Here is an 18,902-nt window from a genome sequence, read left to right as displayed (position 1 = left end):
ACAGCCCTGCAGACAGTGACACCCCAGCACACACCCTCAGACACATGGTGACACCCCCACCACACACCCCCACATGCACGGTGACACCCCAGCACACAGCCCTGCAGACAGCGACACCCCAGCACACACCCTCACACACATGGTGACACCCCCATCCCACATGCACGGTGACATCCCCAGCACACCCCCCCCAGCATGAAGTGTCATCCTTACCACTCCCACCCACACACAGTGACACCCCCATAGCTGCGCAGTGTCCCCCACCCGTCCACGTCCCCACCCAGAGGCAGCAGCCGGGGGTCGCGCTGCTCCTTTATTGGGTACAAAACAAGGCAGCGGGGGCAGCGGGGAGGGGGCAGCGGATCCTCTGCAGCCGGCAAGGGGGGGCACGGGCCAGGCCCAGACCCCCACCCCGCTCCAGAGCCGCTGCTGCTCCCATTCCCCGAGCGGGAGGCAAAGCTACTGCTGCCCCTTCAAAGAACCTGAGCGACAAGGGCAGCAGTGGGGGGGCAGCCCCGGCCCCCTCACCCCCCCAGGGATGCTGGGCACTGAGGATGGCCCCCCCAGGGCTGGGACAGCACCGGGACAACGTTTGAATATCAAACCCTCCTGCCGGCACGGGGCGGGGAGCGAAGGCAGCCCCTGCCCTCCCTGCGCCAGCCCGGAGCCCCCTCGGCCCCGTGGGGACAGGGAGGGGATGGAGTGTCAGATCGGTGGGGACAAGGTGGTTCCTTGAGGAGATCCCCAATCCCTGATGTTTTTCAAGTAGCTGGGCTGCCCCGCGGGAGAGCCAGGTGGGCAGCCGCTCAAAATAAATACGAATAAATACAGATTCCAGCAAGGGAGCCTGCCCGGCCCCCCAGCCAGGGCCCGGAGGAAGCGCCGAGGGCACCGCAGCGCGTCCCCTCCTCCCCAGGGACCAGGGTGAGCGGCCCCTCGGGGACACGCCTTGGGGAGGACACCCCCCACTGCGTGGGCTGCCAGCCCTCCTCGGAGGGGACAACGGGCCCCGCTGGTGGCTGCTCCTGCAAGGCAGAGGGTGGCAGCGAGGGGCTCGTCCTGCGGGCAGCACCATGCCGGGGGGTGGGCACGGGAGCCCCTCCTGGGGGCAGGGCCGGCTCCAGGGCCAGCCCGGCCGGTGGTTCCGTGGCCAGCCAGCTCAGCAGTCCATGCCGTCGCTCTCACACCAGGCAGAAGGGCCGTCAGTGCCAAAGTATCTGTCCCCGAAGTTACCTGTAGGATGAGGGGACAGAGTGAGGCGATGGCAGCGCCAGCCCCGCTGCAGTTCCCTCCCAGCGTGGCCGGGGGGCACCCCAGGGTGAGGGGCTGGGGGCCCGGCCGGTGCCCTTGTCCGCCCTCACCGATGCCCGGGATGATGTGGAACTCCTCATTGATCCTCTTGTCCACGGCGGTGGTGATGATGCGGACGCGGGGAAAGGCGTAGGCCACGGAGTGCACCCCCATCTCCGCCATCAGCAGCGACAGCAGGAAGATCCTGTCCTCCTGCACGTCGTGGTCCTGCAGGACGCCGAGCCGTGAGAGCCCGGCCGGCGCCGGCAGAGCCGCGCGCCCCCGCCCCGGCGCCGCAGCCCCCGCCTCACCAGCAGCACGCGCACGGCCATCATGGCCGCGGCCCCGGTGGACACGGTGCTGTCCATGAGGATGACGTAGTCCTCGCTGATTTCCTTGGGCAGGCGCAGGTAGTGGAGCTGTGGAGGGAAGGAGAGCTGATGGAGCATCCTGCGGCGCCAGCAGCTCCGTGCCGGGGCAGGAGGGGCCGCTGACCTCGGGCTCCCCCGTGTCCAGGTTGGTCTGGATGAGGATCTTGCCCAGGCGGATGTCCTTGCACACGGCCGTGAGCGCCTGCTCCATGGTCTCCCCTGCGCGCAGGATGGACACGCCTGTGATCTGGGGAAGGGACGGGGACACGTTTGCCTCTCTGGGGAGCTCCCCAGGCTCCGGTGCTTGCCCTTGTGCCGCGGGAGGGGGAACAAGCCCCACCGAGCAGCTCGTCTGCACAGGCAGAGACCCCGGAGCCACCGGCCCGAGATGGGGCAGCCACGTGCTTGTGGGGAGAAAGGGAGCAGCACGACATCTCACCCTCTGCCTGTGGAACCGCTTCCCTTCGTACGTTGTCCCCTGCGGCGTCTCCACAGTGACCGACTGCAGAAAGGGAGGCGAAGGGGGGCGATGGACCCGGCCCTGCCTGTCCCGGGGCCAGGAGGGGGACGGGGCCGCACCCGAGGGGCGGTCGCTCACCTTCAGTGGCAGGAAGGAGAGGGCATGTTCAATCAACAGCCTCATCAGGCGCTTGGAGTAGAAGATGAATTCGTCCCTGGTCGTGTCCTTGTTCCTGTTGAGGGAGGACACGTGTGAGATGAGAGCAGAGCCCCCGCGCCACCTGGCAAACGGGGCTCCAGAGACCGGCCGGCACCGACAGAGCAGCCTGTGCGAACAATTACGGATTGTTAGCGTAACCCAGAGCTGGGGCGCTGCCTAGAAAAGACCACACGCTCAAGAAACGTGGTGGATTCCCCTGCAAGGGGGACGTGAAGCCCGTCGCAGGTCACTGGGACGGGATAGTGAAAGGATGCCATTGAGCCTGCTCCATCCTCCTGGGGACACAGGGACAGTTCAGAGCTGCTGCTGCAGGGTGGCAAAGTGAATAAACCAGCTGCAAATGGAGGGGTGAGCGAAACATCCACAGCCTGACCCTGAGCAGAGAGAAGTGAGCGCGGAGGCGCCGCGGTCCCCGCGCTGAGCACCACCGCTAATCACCGCTGAGCCCCTGCGCCAAGATCTGCAGGGCTGGAGGTTCAGGGTGTAACTGCACGGGAAGAGCCCGGAGCACAACGGGGGGAGCGGCGCAACGTCTGGCAGCACCAGCGGCAATTGGGGCGACAGCAGCTCGGGAGCGAGCAGCAAGTGGTTTGCACGGGCCCCATCAGCGGAGCGTGGGGAGGAACGCGAGCGCACCCAGGACAGACCCCAGCACGGCCGGACACACCGACACGGCAGGACAGACCCTGGTGGGACAGACTGCCTGCTCTGGCAGCACCGCAAGGTGGAAGAGACCAGACCGCACCACGGCCAAGAGCAGCTGGGCGACCTGACACCCATCACGGAAAACATCTCATCCCATCATGGAAAACATCTCACGTGTTCCCACCTCCTCTCCGTTTATGCACCGAGGTAGAGACAAACTCCTGCCAGGAGCCAGGCAGAGCCTGAAATACCTGGCGTTATCACCAACGTCTTGCTATACTCCTCGCGGTCTGTGGTGGCGTTGGCAAAAGAATAAGCAGCACGTTGGAATTTAAGTGCCATTTTACCGGACAACCATCAAGACCGAGCTTCTGGCCGCCTGGCAGAGCAATAACCAGGAGGCAGCTGGACGCCGAAGGACTGTGCTTAACAAGACTGGGCAGAAATCTGTTTCCTTGGCTGTGACCGGTGTCTGAGCAGCGCAGCCTGCACATAGCCCCGGTGTTTTCTGGAGAACGTAAGGAACAGAGGAACCCTACAGACATGTGCCAGTTGCCAGATGGAAGAGGTGGGACTGGCAAGAGTCCAGAAGAGGCAGAAGGATACCGAATATTTTTACTCTGTATTTTAGGACATCATCTGCCACTTCTCACATCACGCCACGATGACAGACAGCCCCGCCAACAGCGCGGGGAGAAGGAGAAACAGTCAATACTACCCCGAGATGTTTGTGCAGCCAGAGCTGGGCAGCTCGTGCCCCAGAGCTCTGCGGTGAGCGGAACACCGGGCCAATGGGGACAGCTCCAGCGAGCCTGGGGACAGCTCCAGCGAGCCTGGGGACAGCGGGGACCCCCCCGAGAAGTCAGAACATCAGTTCTGGTCTGCAAGAACCAGGTGCCCGGCCAATGAGCTCTGCAGCGCGGGCTGTCAGCATGCACACCCACCCACGGCGGGACTCACGCCACACTGCCGGGGGTGGGACTCACCCCCACGGGTGGGATTCACCCCACACTGCCAGGGGTGGGACTCACCCCCACGGGTGGGATTCACCCCCACACTGCCAGGGGTGGGACTCACCCCCACGGGTGGGATTCACCCCCACACTGCCAGGGGTGGGACTCACCCCCACGGGTGGGATTCACCCCCACACTGCCAGGGGTGGGACTCACGACCATGGGTGGGATTCACCCCCACACTGCAAAGGGTGTGATTCACCCCCAAGCTCCCCCATGGGTGCGATTCACCCCCATACTTGCCCATGGGTGCGATTCACCCCCATGGTTCCCCGGGGGTGGGATTCACCCCCAAGCTCCCCCATGGGTGTGATTCACCCCCACACTTGCCCATGGGTGCGATTCACCCCCATGGTCCCCCAGGGGTGTGATTCACCCCCAAGCTCCCCCATGGGTGTGATTCACCCCCACGCTTGCCCACGGGTGGGATTCCCCCCAAGATGGGATTCCCCCCCTGGTCCCCCACGGCTCGGGGACGCCGGGCCGAGCTCCAGGTGTGCAGCCCGGCATCACGAGCGGCCTCTGGCAGTGACACCGGTGACAAGCCGTGCACCGGCCGTCAGCCCCGGGGCTGCTCTGCCACGGACAGGCCATTGCTCACCCCCTGTCCTGGGGGGACAGGCCCACTGGTGCTGCCGCAGGGGCAGGTTCCCCTGTAGCCATCCTGGAGGAACATCCTCGGTCCCTGCACCAAAGCCCAGCGTGCCTCCCTTTTTGTGCAGGGGTGAAGACGCCGAGAAACTTCTCACCCAGGGGACAAGCAAGAGACGCGAAGGGAAGGGGGGGCTGCTCGGAAGGGCAGCCCTCACCCCCCCACAGCGGCTGAGGACCCTCCCCATGGTGCTGAACACTGGCCCAGGCTGCCCAGGGGGGTTGTGGAGTCTCCTTCTGTGCAGACATTCCAACCCCCTGGACACCTTCCTGTGTAACCTCAGCTGGGTGTTCCTGCTCCATGGGGGGATTGCACTGGATGAGCTTTCCAGGGCCCTTCAGCCCCTGACATTGTGTGGTTCTGTGTGACTCTGTGAACACGTGGCTCTGCCCGTCGCTGCGGCACCCGCAGCCACACGCTGCAGCGCAGGACAACGTGTCTGCCAGAGCACAAAGTCCAAGGGCTCAGCCGGAGCGGACTCGCCAGGAGAGGTGGGTGGCCCATGGACGGCCCACGACCTTCCCCAGTGGGTGGCACCCGGTGGCAGCGGTGGAAAGGAACCGCTGTCCCCTGCGGCAAAGGGAGCCCAAGGTGCCTCGGGGCTGTTGGGGCAGGAAGGGCTGTTTGGGTGCTGCAGGGTCCTGATGTGTGGCACGGAATCACAGAATGTCCTGAGCCGGAAGGATCCACAGGATCACGGAGTCCAGCTCCTGCACAGGACACCCCACAGGTCACCCCGTGTGTCTGAGGACGGTGTCCAGTCTCTTGTTGAACACTGTCAGGTTGGGGCCGTGACACCTCCCTGGGAGCCTGTTCAGTGTCCAGCACCTCTGGGGAAGAACCTTTTCCTCATGTCCCACTGGCACATCTCCTGCCATTGACTTTGGAGATCTATACCTGATACCAAAGCACCTTGTAAGTTGGAAGACACAATTCATACCCTTATTACCCTGCCCATCATGAATAAAATCATTCAGCCGCTCCAGTGCAGGACTATTTTTCAGTTTCTGCCTCTCCGCAATAACAGAAAATCCTCTGGAAACCACTTCTCCCCGAGGTGCCAAGCCTGGATCTGCCACGGCCGTACCCAGCGAGACGCTCATGCGCTGCCTCAGCGCCACGCTCCAGCAGGGCCCTCGCAGACCCTGGAGCTGCAGCTCGAGGAGCCTCCGGCGCTGAGCAGCAGGGAAATGCCGTTGGCTGGCAGCGGCTGCGACGGCAGGACGGACAGAGGGATGCGAGGGGAAACGCTGGCTCACGGCTCTGGCACAGCCACAGGGTTTGGTGTGCCAGGGCACCCGAAAGGCAGCGCCGGGGGAACACAGCCCCCCGCAAGGGATGAAGATGAGAGATCAGGTTTGCCAGGACACAGTAACATCCCGTGCAGGGCTGCGGGAAGCTTGGCGAAGGGTGCGTGTTTTATCCCCACACGCAGGGAGCAGCGTTTCTGGAGCAGAGGAAGCCCGGAGGGTCACACATGAGGAGCACCAACAATTCCACACCGCGCCGAAGTCACGGGCGCTGCCAAGTATCCCCTACAGGCTCCAGCAATACCAGCTGCCTCGCCGTCACCAAACACAGAAACTTTCTGCCGGGAGAGCTCTCAGCTCGGGGACGCCGGTGACAGCGCTGCCGCAGTCCCCGCGCGCTCCCGGGCTGCGGCAGGATTTGAGGGGGTGGCTGACAGGCCAAGTCAACGCCCCCTCATAAATGTGGTATTTTTCATTTACCATCTGGAAGAGGCAAAGTCCGCCCTCCCCAGCCCTGCCGCTCGCGTCCTTACAGCGACCCGGCACCGCCGGCTCCGGCACAGCCTGCCGGGTCATCCCCTCCCGCCCCGGAACAAACTCCTAAGTCTAAGCAGATTAAGGTTATTAGACGCTTGTGGCATGAAGATGAAGGCACAACAGGCTATTCCTGGCAGCAAAGGGACGCAGATTTCAAGGAGGAAGATGGATCCAGCCCTCGTTCCCCAAGAGCAGCGCCCGGCAACGTCATGGAGCTGGCGCAGCCGCAGGTAACGGGACGGCTCAGGCTGCACACAAACACTCACATTCTTCTCTCCCTGAGTGACCCCGATAAGGTAAAACTGCTCCTTTGTGAGCAAACAACGTTCAGCCTCTGGAGGGCTGTTCCCCCATCGACCAGAAAGCACCACCAGCGGATGAGCTCAAGAAATCCGCTCAGGCTGTGAAGAAGCTGCTGCCAAAGCACTAAAGCAAGAAGATACTGGAGGGACATTGTCATATCTCCTCCAAAGTTGACTCTACGCTAACGCTGCTGTCACCAGGGAAAAAGGGAGCACTGCCAGGAATGAAAAGACAAAGCGAGTGGCAAAGCCAGGACACGGCAGCCTTGATCCCTTCTGCCAGCTGGCTATAGAGCCAAGAGCCTCGGGACGGGGACAGCAAGGCCACCTCACCCCGTGCCGCCAGCTCCGGGGCTGTGCTCCAGCTCAGAGGGAGCCAAGCAGCTCCTCTCATGGTGACAAAAGCCCTCCTGTGGCTCAAAAGTCACCCTGGGCACATGTGCCAAGGTCTTGCCACCAAAAAAGCATCTGTAGGCCAGAGCAGTTCTGCTCTGAGGAAACACCTGCGTCCGAAGCCCTAAAGGCAGAGGAGGGAAAACCAACCCTGGGATTTGTAGTATGATCCTACAGACCAGCCCCTCTGTGAGGGACACGGAGGGAACCCCGCGGGAGGCCGGGACCCACCTGATGATGGTGTGCATGCCCCGCACCTGCGGCGTGTTCTCCAGCACGCTCAGCGTCTTCGGCAGCGGCTGCCCTTGGTGGGCAGAGGCCAGAGCTGCCCTGCAACGAGGAAGCAGCGGTCAGAGCAGCACGGCGCACGCACACGGAGCCGCTGCGCTGGAGCCCCCGGAGCAGGATGTGTCCCCTGACCTCCTCCCGCAGAGCCCGCTGCGTGGGCTGAGCACCAGAAAGAGCTCGGCCTCCCCACCCTGATCCCCAGGAAAGCCCCACATCTGATACCAGGTACGAGATCCCAAAGCAGCAGCGTCCCATGAAACTGGGGCAAACCTCCCCCGGCCACAAACCGCAGCAGCCCCCGCGCACACCAGGTGCTGCCAGAGCTGGGAGCAGCAGCTCTGCATGGGCAAGATCTGGCTACGTGCCCTGGGACACACTGGGTCACACTGGGGCATGAGGACCGTCCCAGCGGGGCTGCCTGTGTGGTGTCCCCAAGAACGGGGGGGCTGTCCATGGCACTGCTCCCACAGAAAGGAGCAGCCTGGGGGACTTGTGGTGGATGCAGTCCACATTCAGGACACAAACTGAGCTCAGGAAGGGACCGGAGCAGCGCAGGGAGCTGCGGTGGGATGGGTCATGGTGAGACAACCCCCAAGGAGCTGCACGGGGGGGCAGCCACCACAGCAGCCAAGGAGGAGAAACTATGCCGAGGTGTCCCCCCAAGCAGGACTCGGGCAGGAGTGGGTGCTGGCAGCGCCCCCAGCCCAGCACCAGCCCCTCTGAGCCATCACGTCCCCACGTACCTGACGGTGATCTCGCGCTGGCCGGCAGAGCAGAGTCATCCCGAGCGGCACAAGGGGAAAGAGAGGACACGCAGTCACCGCACCGGCCTGGCACAGCCACCGGCAGCCCCGGGCCAGCTCCCAGCCCATCTCCTGGGCTAAACCACGGCTGGGCGCAGCAAGGGTGGGCTGCTGGGGGGCGGCCAGCAGTGAGCAGGGTGGGGACAGCGGGGATGGGGAGAGCTGACTGGGACCGAGGAGACAGGGAGTGAACACGGCCAGGCATCACTGCAGGGGCAGGCACTGCGCCCAGACCCAGCGCCGTTTCCCCACAGCCCGTCTCATGGCTCTGCCTGCCCCAAGAGCTGCACTTTTGTAAAGAGAGTGGTGACAATGAGCCCCTCGGCGTGCCCAGGGGCTGTGAGCAGTTGCACCCTCCCCTCTGTACACAGAACCCTCCTCTTCCTCGCCCGGCCAGCAGCAGGCAGCCCCCCTCACCTTCTCCAGCTGGCTGTGCACGTGCTGCACGATGAGGTCCAGGGCCACTGAGTTCTCCCCACCTGACGGGAGAGCGGAGAAGCCGGGTCAGGCAGCGCCGAGCCGAGCCCGGCACAGGGCACCCGCTCCCGACGCTCAAGTCAGGCCCGGCAAACCCGGCGCGGCCTCACCCCGCGGCACCACGATGTCGGCCACCTGCACGGTGGGCTCGATGTACTGCTCGAAGGCCGGCTTCACGAACTTCTGGTACTGCTTGATGACGCCCACGATGTCGCGCCCACGCTCCATGATGTCGCGTTGCAGCCGCCGCACCAGCCGGATGTCGGAGTCCGTGTCCACAAACACTTTCATGTCCAGGAGCTGGAAAACTGGGAGGGGTGAGCACCCCCTCGGCAGCCCCGTCTCGCTCGCTGCGCCCACGGCCCGGCCAGCAATGACCCCCACAGCGCTGGCACGCAAATCCTCTGACACCGAGGTGCTCTGCCAGCAAGCAGCAGGTGACCCCCCTGTGCAGCCCCCAGCGGTGGTGAGGGCTGGGGCAGGACAGCATCCCCGCCACCCGCAGCGCAGCTCCGTGCGCCTCCTCCCACGCCACGCACCGAGATGGGCCACCGGCCGCATCAGGCAGCGATACCTTCAGCAACTCCTTGTTTGCAAAAGCCAGTATCCCTTCAAACACGATGACGTTGGCTCCGTACACCGTTTTCTGCGGGCAGATAAGAGCAGAACTCGTCCTGCCCCCCTCGCACACACCGCAGCAACGCCAATGCTTGGCACACACAGCCCCCCGTGGCTGGGACTCCCCATAACCGTCCCACCTCATCCAACCTTTAAGGGCCCTTAACCCTCACCCTGCACTCGATACCCCAGCCCGGCACCAACCCAGAACCCCGAGCTTTGCTCCAGAACCCCAAACCTCTGCCCAGCGCCCTCCCCCAGCCCCCGCCTCCCCGTGCTCCTCCTCCACCCTGCAGCGTGTCCCCAAACCCCGCGCTGACCCCTGCTCCCATGCCCCCGTGCTTCCGCCCCATCCCCACACCCCCAGTTCCCCCAGAGTTACCCCCATACCCAATGGCCCTCAGCCTCTCCCTCCCTCGACCCCACCAGGCCCCACAGTGCCCACCCTCTCTGCTCCTGCCCCACAGGTGTGTCCCCCCTATCCCTTCCCAGGGGCTCCCCCTGCAGCATCCAGCCCCCCCGGCGCCTGGCCCGGCGCCCCTGCGGCATCCAGCCCCCCGGCGCCCCTGCGGCACCCACCCACTCGCGGCGGCGGCTGTGCGTGGTGAAGTCGTACACCGGCACCTTCACGCTCTTGCCCTTCTTGAGCTTGCGGAGGACGCTGACGAGCAGCTCGAAGTCGAAGGCGTCGGGGTGGTCAAAGTTGTAGTCGCTGCGGGCGGCCAGCGCCTGCTGCCCCTCGTCCAGCACCTGCGGGCACCGGCACCGCTCAGCACCACGCTGGACCCCAACCCGCAGCACCGTCGCTGCTCAGCACCGTGCCAGCCCCCCAGCACCACGCTGCCCCCCCATCCTCACCTTGTAGAAGGAGTCCATGGAGAGCAGCACGACCCAGGGCACGTCCAGCGCCTCGATGATCCGTGTCGCCACGGTTGTCTTGCCAGAGGCGCTGCCGCCGCACAGGCCTGGGGGGAGCGGGTGGTGGCACCGCGGTGGCCATGGTCCAGCTTTGGCTTCATCATGTCCCCACCCTGGCCCCGTCCCTTTCCCAGCCTGGCCCGGGCTCCATCCCTCCTCAGCCCCGGCCCCGTGCTTTCCACTGTTCGGGGTCCATCCCTCCCCTCCCCAGCTCCATCTCTCCCAAGCCCCGGCTCCATCCCTGCCCGGCCCCGGCTCCATCCCCTGCCCGGCCCCGGCTCCATGCCCTGCCCGGCCCCGGCTCCATGCCCTGCCCGGCCCCGGCTCCATGCCCTCCCCGGCCCCGGCTCCATGCCCTCCCCGGCCCCGGCTCCATGCCCTGCCAGGCCCCGGCTCCATGCCCTCCCCGGCCCCGGCTCCATGCCCTGCCCGGCCCCGGCTCCATGCCCTGCCCGGCCCCGGCTCCATGCCCTGCCCGGCCCCGGCTCCATGCCCTGCCCGGCCCCGGCTCCATCCCCTGCCCGGCCCCGGCTCCATCCCCTGCCCGGCCCCGGCTCCATGCCCTGCCCGGCCCCGGCTCCATCCCTCCCGGCCCCGGCTCCATGCCCTCCCCGGCCCCGGCTCCATGCCCTGCCCGGCCCCGGCTCCATGCCCTGCCCGGCCCCGGCTCCATGCCCTGCCCGGCCCCGGCTCCATCCCCTGCCCGGCCCCGGCTCCATCCCCTGCCCGGCCCCGGCTCCATCCCCTGCCCGGCCCCGGCTCCATCCCTCCCAAGCCCCGGCCCCATCCCTGCCCGGCCCCAGCTCCATTCCGCCCGGCCCCGGCTCCATCCCCTGCCCGGCCCCTGTTCCATCCCCTGCCCGGCCCCGGCTCCATCCCCTGCCCGGCCCCGGCTCCATCCCCTGCCCGGCCCCGGCTCCATCCCCTGCCCGGCCCCGGCTCCATCCCCTGCCCGGCCCCGGCTCCATCCCTCCCGGCCCCGGCTCCATGCCCTGCCCGGCCCCGGCTCCATGCCCTGCCCGGCCGCGGCTCCATCCCTCCCGGCCCCGGCTCCATCCCTCCCGGCCCCGGCTCCATGCCCTGCCCGGCCGCGGCTCCATCCCTCCCGGCCCCGGCTCCATCCCTCCCGGCCCCGGCTCCATCCCCTGCCCGGCCCCTGTTCCATCCCCTGCCCGGCCCCGGCTCCATCCCTGCCCGGCCCCGGCTCCATCCCCTCCCCGGCCCCGGCTCCATCCCTCCCGGCCCCGGCTCCATCCCTGCCCGGCCCCGGCTCCATCCCTCCCGGCCCCGGCTCGTCCCTCCGGCGCCCCGCTCACCGATCACGAAGGCCTCGTCCACGGGCGCGCCGGTCTCGCTGTACCAGGGCGGCCGCCCGGCGGTGTAGATGGTCCGCTTGCTGGTGCGCAGCAGCGGCGGCTCGGGCTGGCACTGGCTGGCGGTTCGGCGCCGCGGGGCCGGGCCCAGGGGCAGCCGGCTGAGCAGCGAGCCCAGCGGGCCGGGGCCGGGGCCGCGCTCGGCGCCCGCCGCGCCCCAGGCTCCGCGCCGCTCCTCCGCGCCCCAGGCTCCGCGCCGCTCCTCCGCGCCCGCCGCCATCTCCCCGCGCCGGGCGGGCGGCTCGCGGGGGCTGCCGGGACGGGACGCGGCCGCACGAGGCTCCCGGCGGCCCCCGCGGCCCCGCCCCGCCCGGAGCCGGGACGGCCGGAGCGGGACCGGGAGCCCGGGGGCCCCGCGCCCGACACCCGCGGGCCGGTGAACCGAGCTCCGCTGGGGACCCCGGGCAGCCCCCGCACCGGCCGCTGCCCGGGACCACGACATGGGGCTCCGGGACGGAGACCCCAGCGCCTCCCTGTGCCCGTGTCACCCCCGCACCGAGGAGCGTGTCCCCGTGCTCAGAGGGACCCGCCCGGGGTGCACTTTGTGCCCGTGGCTTCTGGTCCCATCTCTGGGCACCCCTGGCAGAGCCCGAATCCCTCTGCCTTCCCTCCGGCAGGTGCTTCCACACCTGGATCCCATCCCATCCCACCCCATCCCATCCATCCCACCCTGTCCCATCCCATCCCATCCCCATCCCATCCCATCTGACCCCGTCCATCCCACCCCATCCCATCCATCCCACCCCATCCCATCCCATCCCACCCCATCCCATCCCACCCTGTCCCATCCCATCCCACTCCATCCATTCCACCCCATCCCAACCCACCCCATCCCACCCCACCCCATCCCAACCCATCCCACCCCATCCCATCCCATCCCATCCCACCCCGTCCCATCCCATCCCACCCTGTCCCATCCCATCCCATCCCACCCCACCCCATCCCAACCCATCCCACCCCATCCCAACCCATCCCACCCCACCCCATCCCAACCCATCCCACCCCATCCCATCCCATCCCATCCCACCCTGTCCCATCCCATCCCATCCCATCCCATCCCATCCCATCCCATCCCATCCCATCCCATCCCACTCTATCCATCCCACCCCATCCCAACCCACCCCATCCCATCCCACCCCATCCCATCCCATCCCACTCTATCCGTCCCACCCCATCCCAACCCATCCCATCCCACCCCATCCCATCCCACCCCATCCCATCCCTGCTCCAGGCTGAGCAGCTCCAGCCCCTCGGTGGCCCCTCGCTGTGCTCTCTCCCATCTGTCCATATCCCTCCTGTACAGGGGAGCCCAGCGCTGGGCCCCGTGCTGAGCAGAGGGAAGGACCATTCCCTCTCTCCCCATCCTGATAACCCTCCTCATGCAGCCCAGGACACCATTCGCCACCGTCACAGCAAGGGCACGTTTCTGGTTCACAGTCAACTTGGTGTCCACCAGCAGCTCCGGGGCCCTTTTGGCTGAGCAGCTTTCCAACTGGGCGGCCCCAGCACACACTGGTGCTCTGGGGTTGTTCCTCCCCAGGACAGGACTTAGTGCTTCCCCTCACTGAGCCTCGTGAGGTTCCTGCCCCCCATTTCTCCAGCCTCTCTGTACCCTCTGCACTGTTGAGCAACATGACCCCCTGTCCCAGCTCCATGTCACCTCCAAACTTGCTGCCGCTACACCCTGCCCCATCCTCCAGATCATTAATGGAAATGTTAAATGATACTGGACCCAGTACTGACCCCGGGGTACACTGGTTGTTACTGGTCTCCAACTGGACTTAGTGCTGCTGATCCCCAGGCTCCGGGCCTGGCTGTGTAGCCATTTCTCAGTGACCTCACTCATCCAGCCCCACAGCCATGGCTTCTGCAGGAGGATCTCATGGGACGGTGTCAAAATCCTTCCCGAAGTCCAGGTAGACAGTGCCCCCTGCGCTCCCCACGTCCGCCAGCCCTGCCATTTCATCACGGAAGGTGCTCTGGTTGGCCAGGCCTGATCCCCCCCAGGCTGGCTTCTCCTGATGACTTTCTTGTGCTTAGAAATGGTTCCTGAGATGAGTTGTTCCATCACCTGCTTCCCGCGGATGGAGGTGGGGGGACCCCTCTGTACCTAAACTGTCCCCCCACATCTGAGCAGTCCCCTTGTACCCAAATAGCCCTCACACGAAATCAGCTCCCCCTAAACAAACACTTCCCGCGTGTCCAGGCAGCTCTCCCATACCCGAGCAGCCCCCAAGCCCACCAGCTCCCCGGTGCAAGTCAGCCAGAGCCCCCGCACGGCCCTGGCCGCCGGCACCCCCGGCAGGGCTGGTGCTGCCGCCCGGTGCAGCGTCCGCGAGGTCACCCCCCACACCCCCCCGTGCCCTCGGCTCGTGTCTCCGTGGGACCACGGGCTGGGCCCTCCCCGCCACCCCACCCCATCCCACCCCACCCCACCCCATCCCATCCCATCCCATCCCATCCCATCCCATCCCATCCCATCCCATCCCATCCCATCCCATCCCATCCCATCCCATCCCATCCCGGTGCCCGGGGCGGCGGCGCGGCCGAGTGGGACCCCCCACCCCGGGGAGCCCGGGGGTGCCGGCTTCTCCCTCCCCCCGAGAAGGAGCGTGGCCATGGGGGCGTGGCCAGGGGTGTGGCCCCACCCCCGGCTCCTCTCTCCCTCTGCCCTGCGGGTCTGTGTGGCCGGTGCTGCAGCAGGGGGCGGGGCCGCGGCAGGGGGCGGGGCCTCGGCCGTCCCGGCGGCGGGTGCCCGCGGTGCTGCTCGCTCCCGGCATGGAGCCACCGACCGGCACCGAGAGCGCCCGCCTGGTCAGCCCGCGGGGCGACCGCGCCGACGGCAGCCTGCGCCTCAAGAGGTACCACCGGCACCCATCGCCCCAGCACCTCCATCACCCCCGGCACCTCCATCACCCCCGGCACCTCCATCATCCCCGGCACCGGCACCGCCGTCGCCAGCACTTCCAGAACCCCCATCACCCCCGGCACCGGCATCCATCGCCCCGGCACCTCTGTCACCCTTGGCACCCATCACCCCGGCACCTTCATCACAGGCACCCACATCATCCCCGGCACCGGCACCCCATTGCCGGCACCTCCGTGAGCCCTGGCACCGCACGTCCAGCACCCCCATCGACCCCGGCACCCCCAGCACCCTCAGCACCATCACCCCCGGCACCCGCACCTCCATCACTTGGATCCCGGCACCGCCATCGTCCCACCACCCGCAGCACCTCCATCACGGCACCACCATGACCCCCGCACCACCACCCCCACCAGCCCGGCACTGCCACCCCCGGCACCCCATCACCCCCTGCTAGCGCCACCACCCCCCAGTGCCCCCACAACCCCTGGCACCGCCACCTCCATCATCCCCTGCATCTGTAACCCTCGATATCCCCGCACCCGCACTGCCGGCACCGGCTCCCCCTTCACCCCGGTTCCCCCATCCCCCCGGTCTCCTCGGTCCCCGCACCCCCGGCAGCGCCAGCTCCCACCCCCCGGGACCCGCAAGCCCCCGGCACGTCCAGCACTACCCAGCTCCCACGCCTCCCACCCTCCGACACCGGCACCCCTGGCACGTCCGTCCCCGCCAGCCCCCGCACCCTCATCCATCTGTCACGGACACCCGCACCTCGGGCCAGCTCTGACCGTCCGTGCACCGGCACCTCCTTCCAGCCCACACCGGCACCCGCACCCCCTGCACCGGCACCCACCCCTTTCCCGGTACCGGTAACTCCATCCCAGCGGAACCAGCATCCCCCCGTGAGCCCCCCTCGGCTGTCCGGCCGGCTGGTACCGGCACCCAAACGTCACCCACCCGCACCAGTACCGTCCATCCATCACCTCCCCGCACCGGTACCGTCCATCCATCACCTCCCCGCACCAGTACCTTCCATTCACCGCCTTCCCACACGGGCACACAGTCCATCAGCGCCCCGCTCGCCCCCCGCTTCCCACGCCTCACATCCCCGCACCGCCGCCGCGTCCAGCAGCCCGGCCCCAGACATCCCGGTCCCACCGGCACCTCCGCCGCAGGCACTCGCTCCCGCAGCGCTACCGACCCCGGCCCCGCCATCCCCCGCCCCGTCCGGGCTCCCCGCGGAACCGCCGCACAACCTGGCTGAGGCGGGCAGCTCCGGCTACGGGGAGCCGGGGCCGGACCGTCCCCCGAGCACCGCCCCGAACCCCGGGAGCCCCGCGGCGACTCTCCTTCGCCACCGGCGGCCCCGTGGCTGCCCGTCCCGACGGGGCGCTCGGCCGCCGCGGGCCCGGCTCCTCCGTACGTTCCCGGTGCCCCGCCGGCGGCCCGGCCGCAGAGCCCGGTGCGGCAGCGGGACCCGCTGGTGGGCCGGTGCAGGGGCGCAGCCCGCGGGAGCCGCAGCCGCCGCCGTTGTTACCGGCTGCGGCAAGGCTGGGGCGGGCACACGGCGCGGCCCCCCGGGACCGGCCCGGGCACCGGGACACCCCCGCCGGGCTCGCACGGACCGGGCCGGGGTACCGAGAGAGGCGGCGCCGTGTGTCCGGAGCTCGGCAGCGGCCCGGCCAGCGGCAGCCCCGGGCCAGACTGTGGCTACCGGGAGTCCCGGGGGTGCCGGGGAGGGGCACCGGGAGCCGGTGTGGGCGGCTGTGACCCTCGCCCCCAGTCTCTTTGCAGGCTCTCCAGAGACCCTGGCACCACCGCGCCCCCCGGCTCCCCACTGCTGGTGCAGCCCCCTCGCCCCCAGCCCCGGCCAGGGGAGGCTCCAGGCCCGCCGGCAGCTGAGCATCGCCTGCATCCTCTGCTGTGTCTTCATGGTCGGGGAGGTGATAGGTAACGGCGGGACAGGGACAGGTACGGGGGGCTGCCAGGGCACAGGGTGCCAGCTGCTCTGCACCCGCAGGCGGGTACCTGGCCCACAGCCTGGCCATCATGACGGACGCAGCCCACCTGCTGACGGACGTGGGCAGCATGTCCGTCAGCCTCTTCTCCCTCTGGGTCTCCACCCGCCCGCCCACCAAGACCATGAGCTTCGGCTGGCACCGCTCGGGTGAGCCGGGGGCACACGGCTCTGTGGGACCCCCACTGCTGGGGTGGGTGCTGACAGCTCCCATCCCGCAGAGACGCTGGGCGCGCTGGCCTCTGTCCTCTCCATCTGGGTCGTGACCGGGGCCCTTGTCTACCTGGCGGCCGCCCGCATCGTCAGCAACGACTACGAGATTGAGGCGCGAGCCATGCTGGCCACGTCCGCCTGCGCTGTCGGCGTCAACCTGGTGTACGTCCCACACAGGGCTGCGCGCACACCCGCCCCCCGCGCACTCCCCTCCACAGCCCTGCCCCACCTGTGCCCCTGGTACCCCAAGACCCCCAGCCCTGGCTCTCAGGCCACCTTCTGTCCCTGTGCCTTGTGTCTCCAAGCGCTGCCTCCCCCTATTCCCTGTCCACCATACGCTGCTGGCTTCCAGCCTGTGTCCGTACATACTCCAGCCACACGTCCCCTGGACACCCAAAAGCAGCACCCCCACCCTGCGCCATGCCCAGCCGGCGCCCTGGCACATGCTCCAGGTCCAAATCCCTGCCCTGGCCCCACGCATCTCCCTTGGGTGCTGCGGCTGCCCCATCCCGCTGACTCTCCAGCCCTGCCCCATGGTGGGACTCTGCCCTACACCTCTCCACCCTCCTGGGGCGTGGGTGTCCCTGCCCGTGTCCCCCCTGCCTGTGCCGTGCGGGCACTGCTGCCCGCGTGTGGGTGCGGGCAGGGCCAGCGCCGCGGCGCTGAGCCAGCCCTGCTCCCCCCAGCATGGCCCACATCCTGCACCAGTCCCCCGCCGGCCACGGCCACAGCGCAGGGGGCTACGAGCAGCTGGAGAGCGCTGGGGGCTGCCTGCCTGGCCGTGTCCCCCTGCCCGGCAGCACCAGCGTCCGTGCGGCCTTCGTCCACGTGGTGGGGGACCTGCTGCAGAGCCTCGGTGTCCTTGTGGCTGCCACCATCATCTACTTCAAGGTGCCCGGGCTGGACTCCCCTGCACTGCCTGTTGGAACAACTCCCCCAGCCCCATGCGGGGTGCTGGGGGGCACTGGCGCCCCAAGCCTCTGCCCCCTGCCCCCACACTGTGCCCAGCCTCACACAGCCCATGTTCCCTGCAGCCCCAGTGCAAGATCGCAGACCCCATCAGCACCCTCTTCTTCTCGGTCTTCGTCCTCGGCTCCACCTTCACCATCCTCAGGGATGTCTTCAGAGTCCTCATGGAAGGTGAATGGTGGACAAGGAGGGTGTGGGGCCACGGGTGCAGGGTGCAATGGGCTAGGGGGGTGCAATGGGCTAGGGGGGTGCAATGGGCTAGGGGGGTGCAGGGGGCTGGGTGGCCACGGGAGCTCCTCAGGGCTGCAGCTGCTACAGCCCCTCACCACCCAGTGCCCCGCTCTGTCCTTCCCCGGCCGCTTGAGACCCCCCAGCGCAGACAAACAGCCCTGTGGGGAGAAGCTGCCTCACCCTGGAGCCACCGTCCCCAGCCTGGGGAAGCCCCCACCCCGGTGACCCCGCTGGGGGCTGGGGCCGGGTCTGCCCCTCTGTGACCAGGTGCTGCCGCAGGGACGCCACGGGGCATGGAGTTCGACGCGGTGAAGGAAGCGCTGCTGGGGGTGCGCGGGGTGAAGGGCACCCACGACCTGCACCTCTGGGCGCTGACGCTGAGCCACCACGCCGTGTCGGTGCACGTGGCTGTGGGTGAGTGCCCCCCAGCACCCGCAGCCCCGGGCACGGCGGGGGGACCCGTTGGCTGCCCACACGGCGGGGGCTGAGCCGCGCTGCCCCGCTGTCCCCAGACGCCAGCGCCGACCCCGAGACGGTGCTGCGGGAAGCCACCAGCCAGCTGCAGAGCAAGTTCGGCTTTGCCGCGTGCACGGTGCAGGTGGAGCGGTACCGGGAGGAGATGGCAGCCTGCCGGCACTGCCAGGACCCCCGCGCCTGAGCCCCCACCCGCCGCACAGCCGGGTCGGGCCTGGCCCGGTCCCCATCCCACGGGCGAGCAGAACTGGCCCTGGAGCAGGGGGGGCAGCGCGGGAGTGGGGACGGCCACAGGGTGGCCCTGTGCTGCACCCACCTGCTGCTGCGGAGCCCCGGGGGGGGACAGTGCCCCCAGGGGTGCAGGGGCCGGGGCACAGGGACACACAGCCCGGCCCCTGCAGCACAGGGGCTCCCCTGGGAATCTGCACCCCCAGCTGTGCCGGGAGGGGACCAGCCCCAAAGGAGGGGGGTCCTGCCCCAAAGGAGGGGGGAACCAGTCCCAAAAGAGGGGAGGACCAGCCCC

General features: G+C 68.2%; 2 protein-coding genes across 2 annotated transcripts; one reads left to right on the top strand and one right to left on the bottom strand.

Annotated features, from left to right (window-relative positions):
- Window positions 1–300: 300 nt before the first annotated feature.
- LOC309438256 (uridine-cytidine kinase-like 1) lies at window positions 301–11,832 on the bottom strand. Its single transcript, XM_082049380.1, has 14 exons — window positions 11,553–11,832; window positions 10,177–10,283; window positions 9,898–10,068; window positions 9,275–9,346; window positions 8,811–9,000; window positions 8,641–8,702; window positions 8,164–8,180; window positions 7,364–7,462; window positions 2,260–2,353; window positions 2,101–2,163; window positions 1,786–1,908; window positions 1,602–1,709; window positions 1,362–1,518; window positions 301–1,233 (listed from the first exon to the last, which is right to left on the bottom strand). The coding sequence occupies exons 1-14, from the start codon at window positions 11,827–11,829 to the stop codon at window positions 1,160–1,162; spliced, it is 1,614 nt and encodes a 537-aa protein (XP_081905506.1). The 5' UTR covers window positions 11,830–11,832; the 3' UTR covers window positions 301–1,159.
- Window positions 11,833–14,387: 2,555 nt separating this feature from the next.
- On the top strand, window positions 14,388–18,563 carry SLC30A3 (solute carrier family 30 member 3; the record flags this gene model as incomplete). The annotated part of the gene is made up of 8 exons (XM_082049446.1): window positions 14,388–14,470; window positions 16,259–16,425; window positions 16,496–16,642; window positions 16,714–16,867; window positions 17,392–17,596; window positions 17,740–17,845; window positions 18,185–18,319; window positions 18,418–18,563. The coding sequence occupies 8 exons, from the start codon at window positions 14,388–14,390 to the stop codon at window positions 18,561–18,563; spliced, it is 1,143 nt and encodes a 380-aa protein (XP_081905572.1).
- Between the last annotated feature and the right edge of the window lie 339 nt (window positions 18,564–18,902).

This window comes from Streptopelia decaocto, assembly GCF_964273445.1.
Source record: "Streptopelia decaocto genome assembly, chromosome: 3".
Lineage (NCBI taxonomy): Eukaryota > Metazoa > Chordata > Aves > Columbiformes > Columbidae > Streptopelia > Streptopelia decaocto.
This window is presented reverse-complemented; position numbering and strand designations above follow the sequence as displayed.

Bases quoted from the DNA above. Each gene is read 5' to 3' on its own strand.
- LOC309438256 (XM_082049380.1), bottom strand. From the start codon at position 11,829: ATGGCGGCGGGCGCGGAGGAGCGGCGCGGAGCCTGGGGCGCGGAGGAG. The intron at 10,284-11,552 runs GTGAGCGGGGCG...CGCTCCCCCCAG, and splicing joins GGACGAGGCCTTCGTGATCG to GCCTGTGCGGCGGCAGCGCC. The intron at 9,347-9,897 runs GTGGGTGCCGCA...ATCTGCCCGCAG, and splicing joins ACAGCCGCCGCCGCGAGTGG to AAAACGGTGTACGGAGCCAA.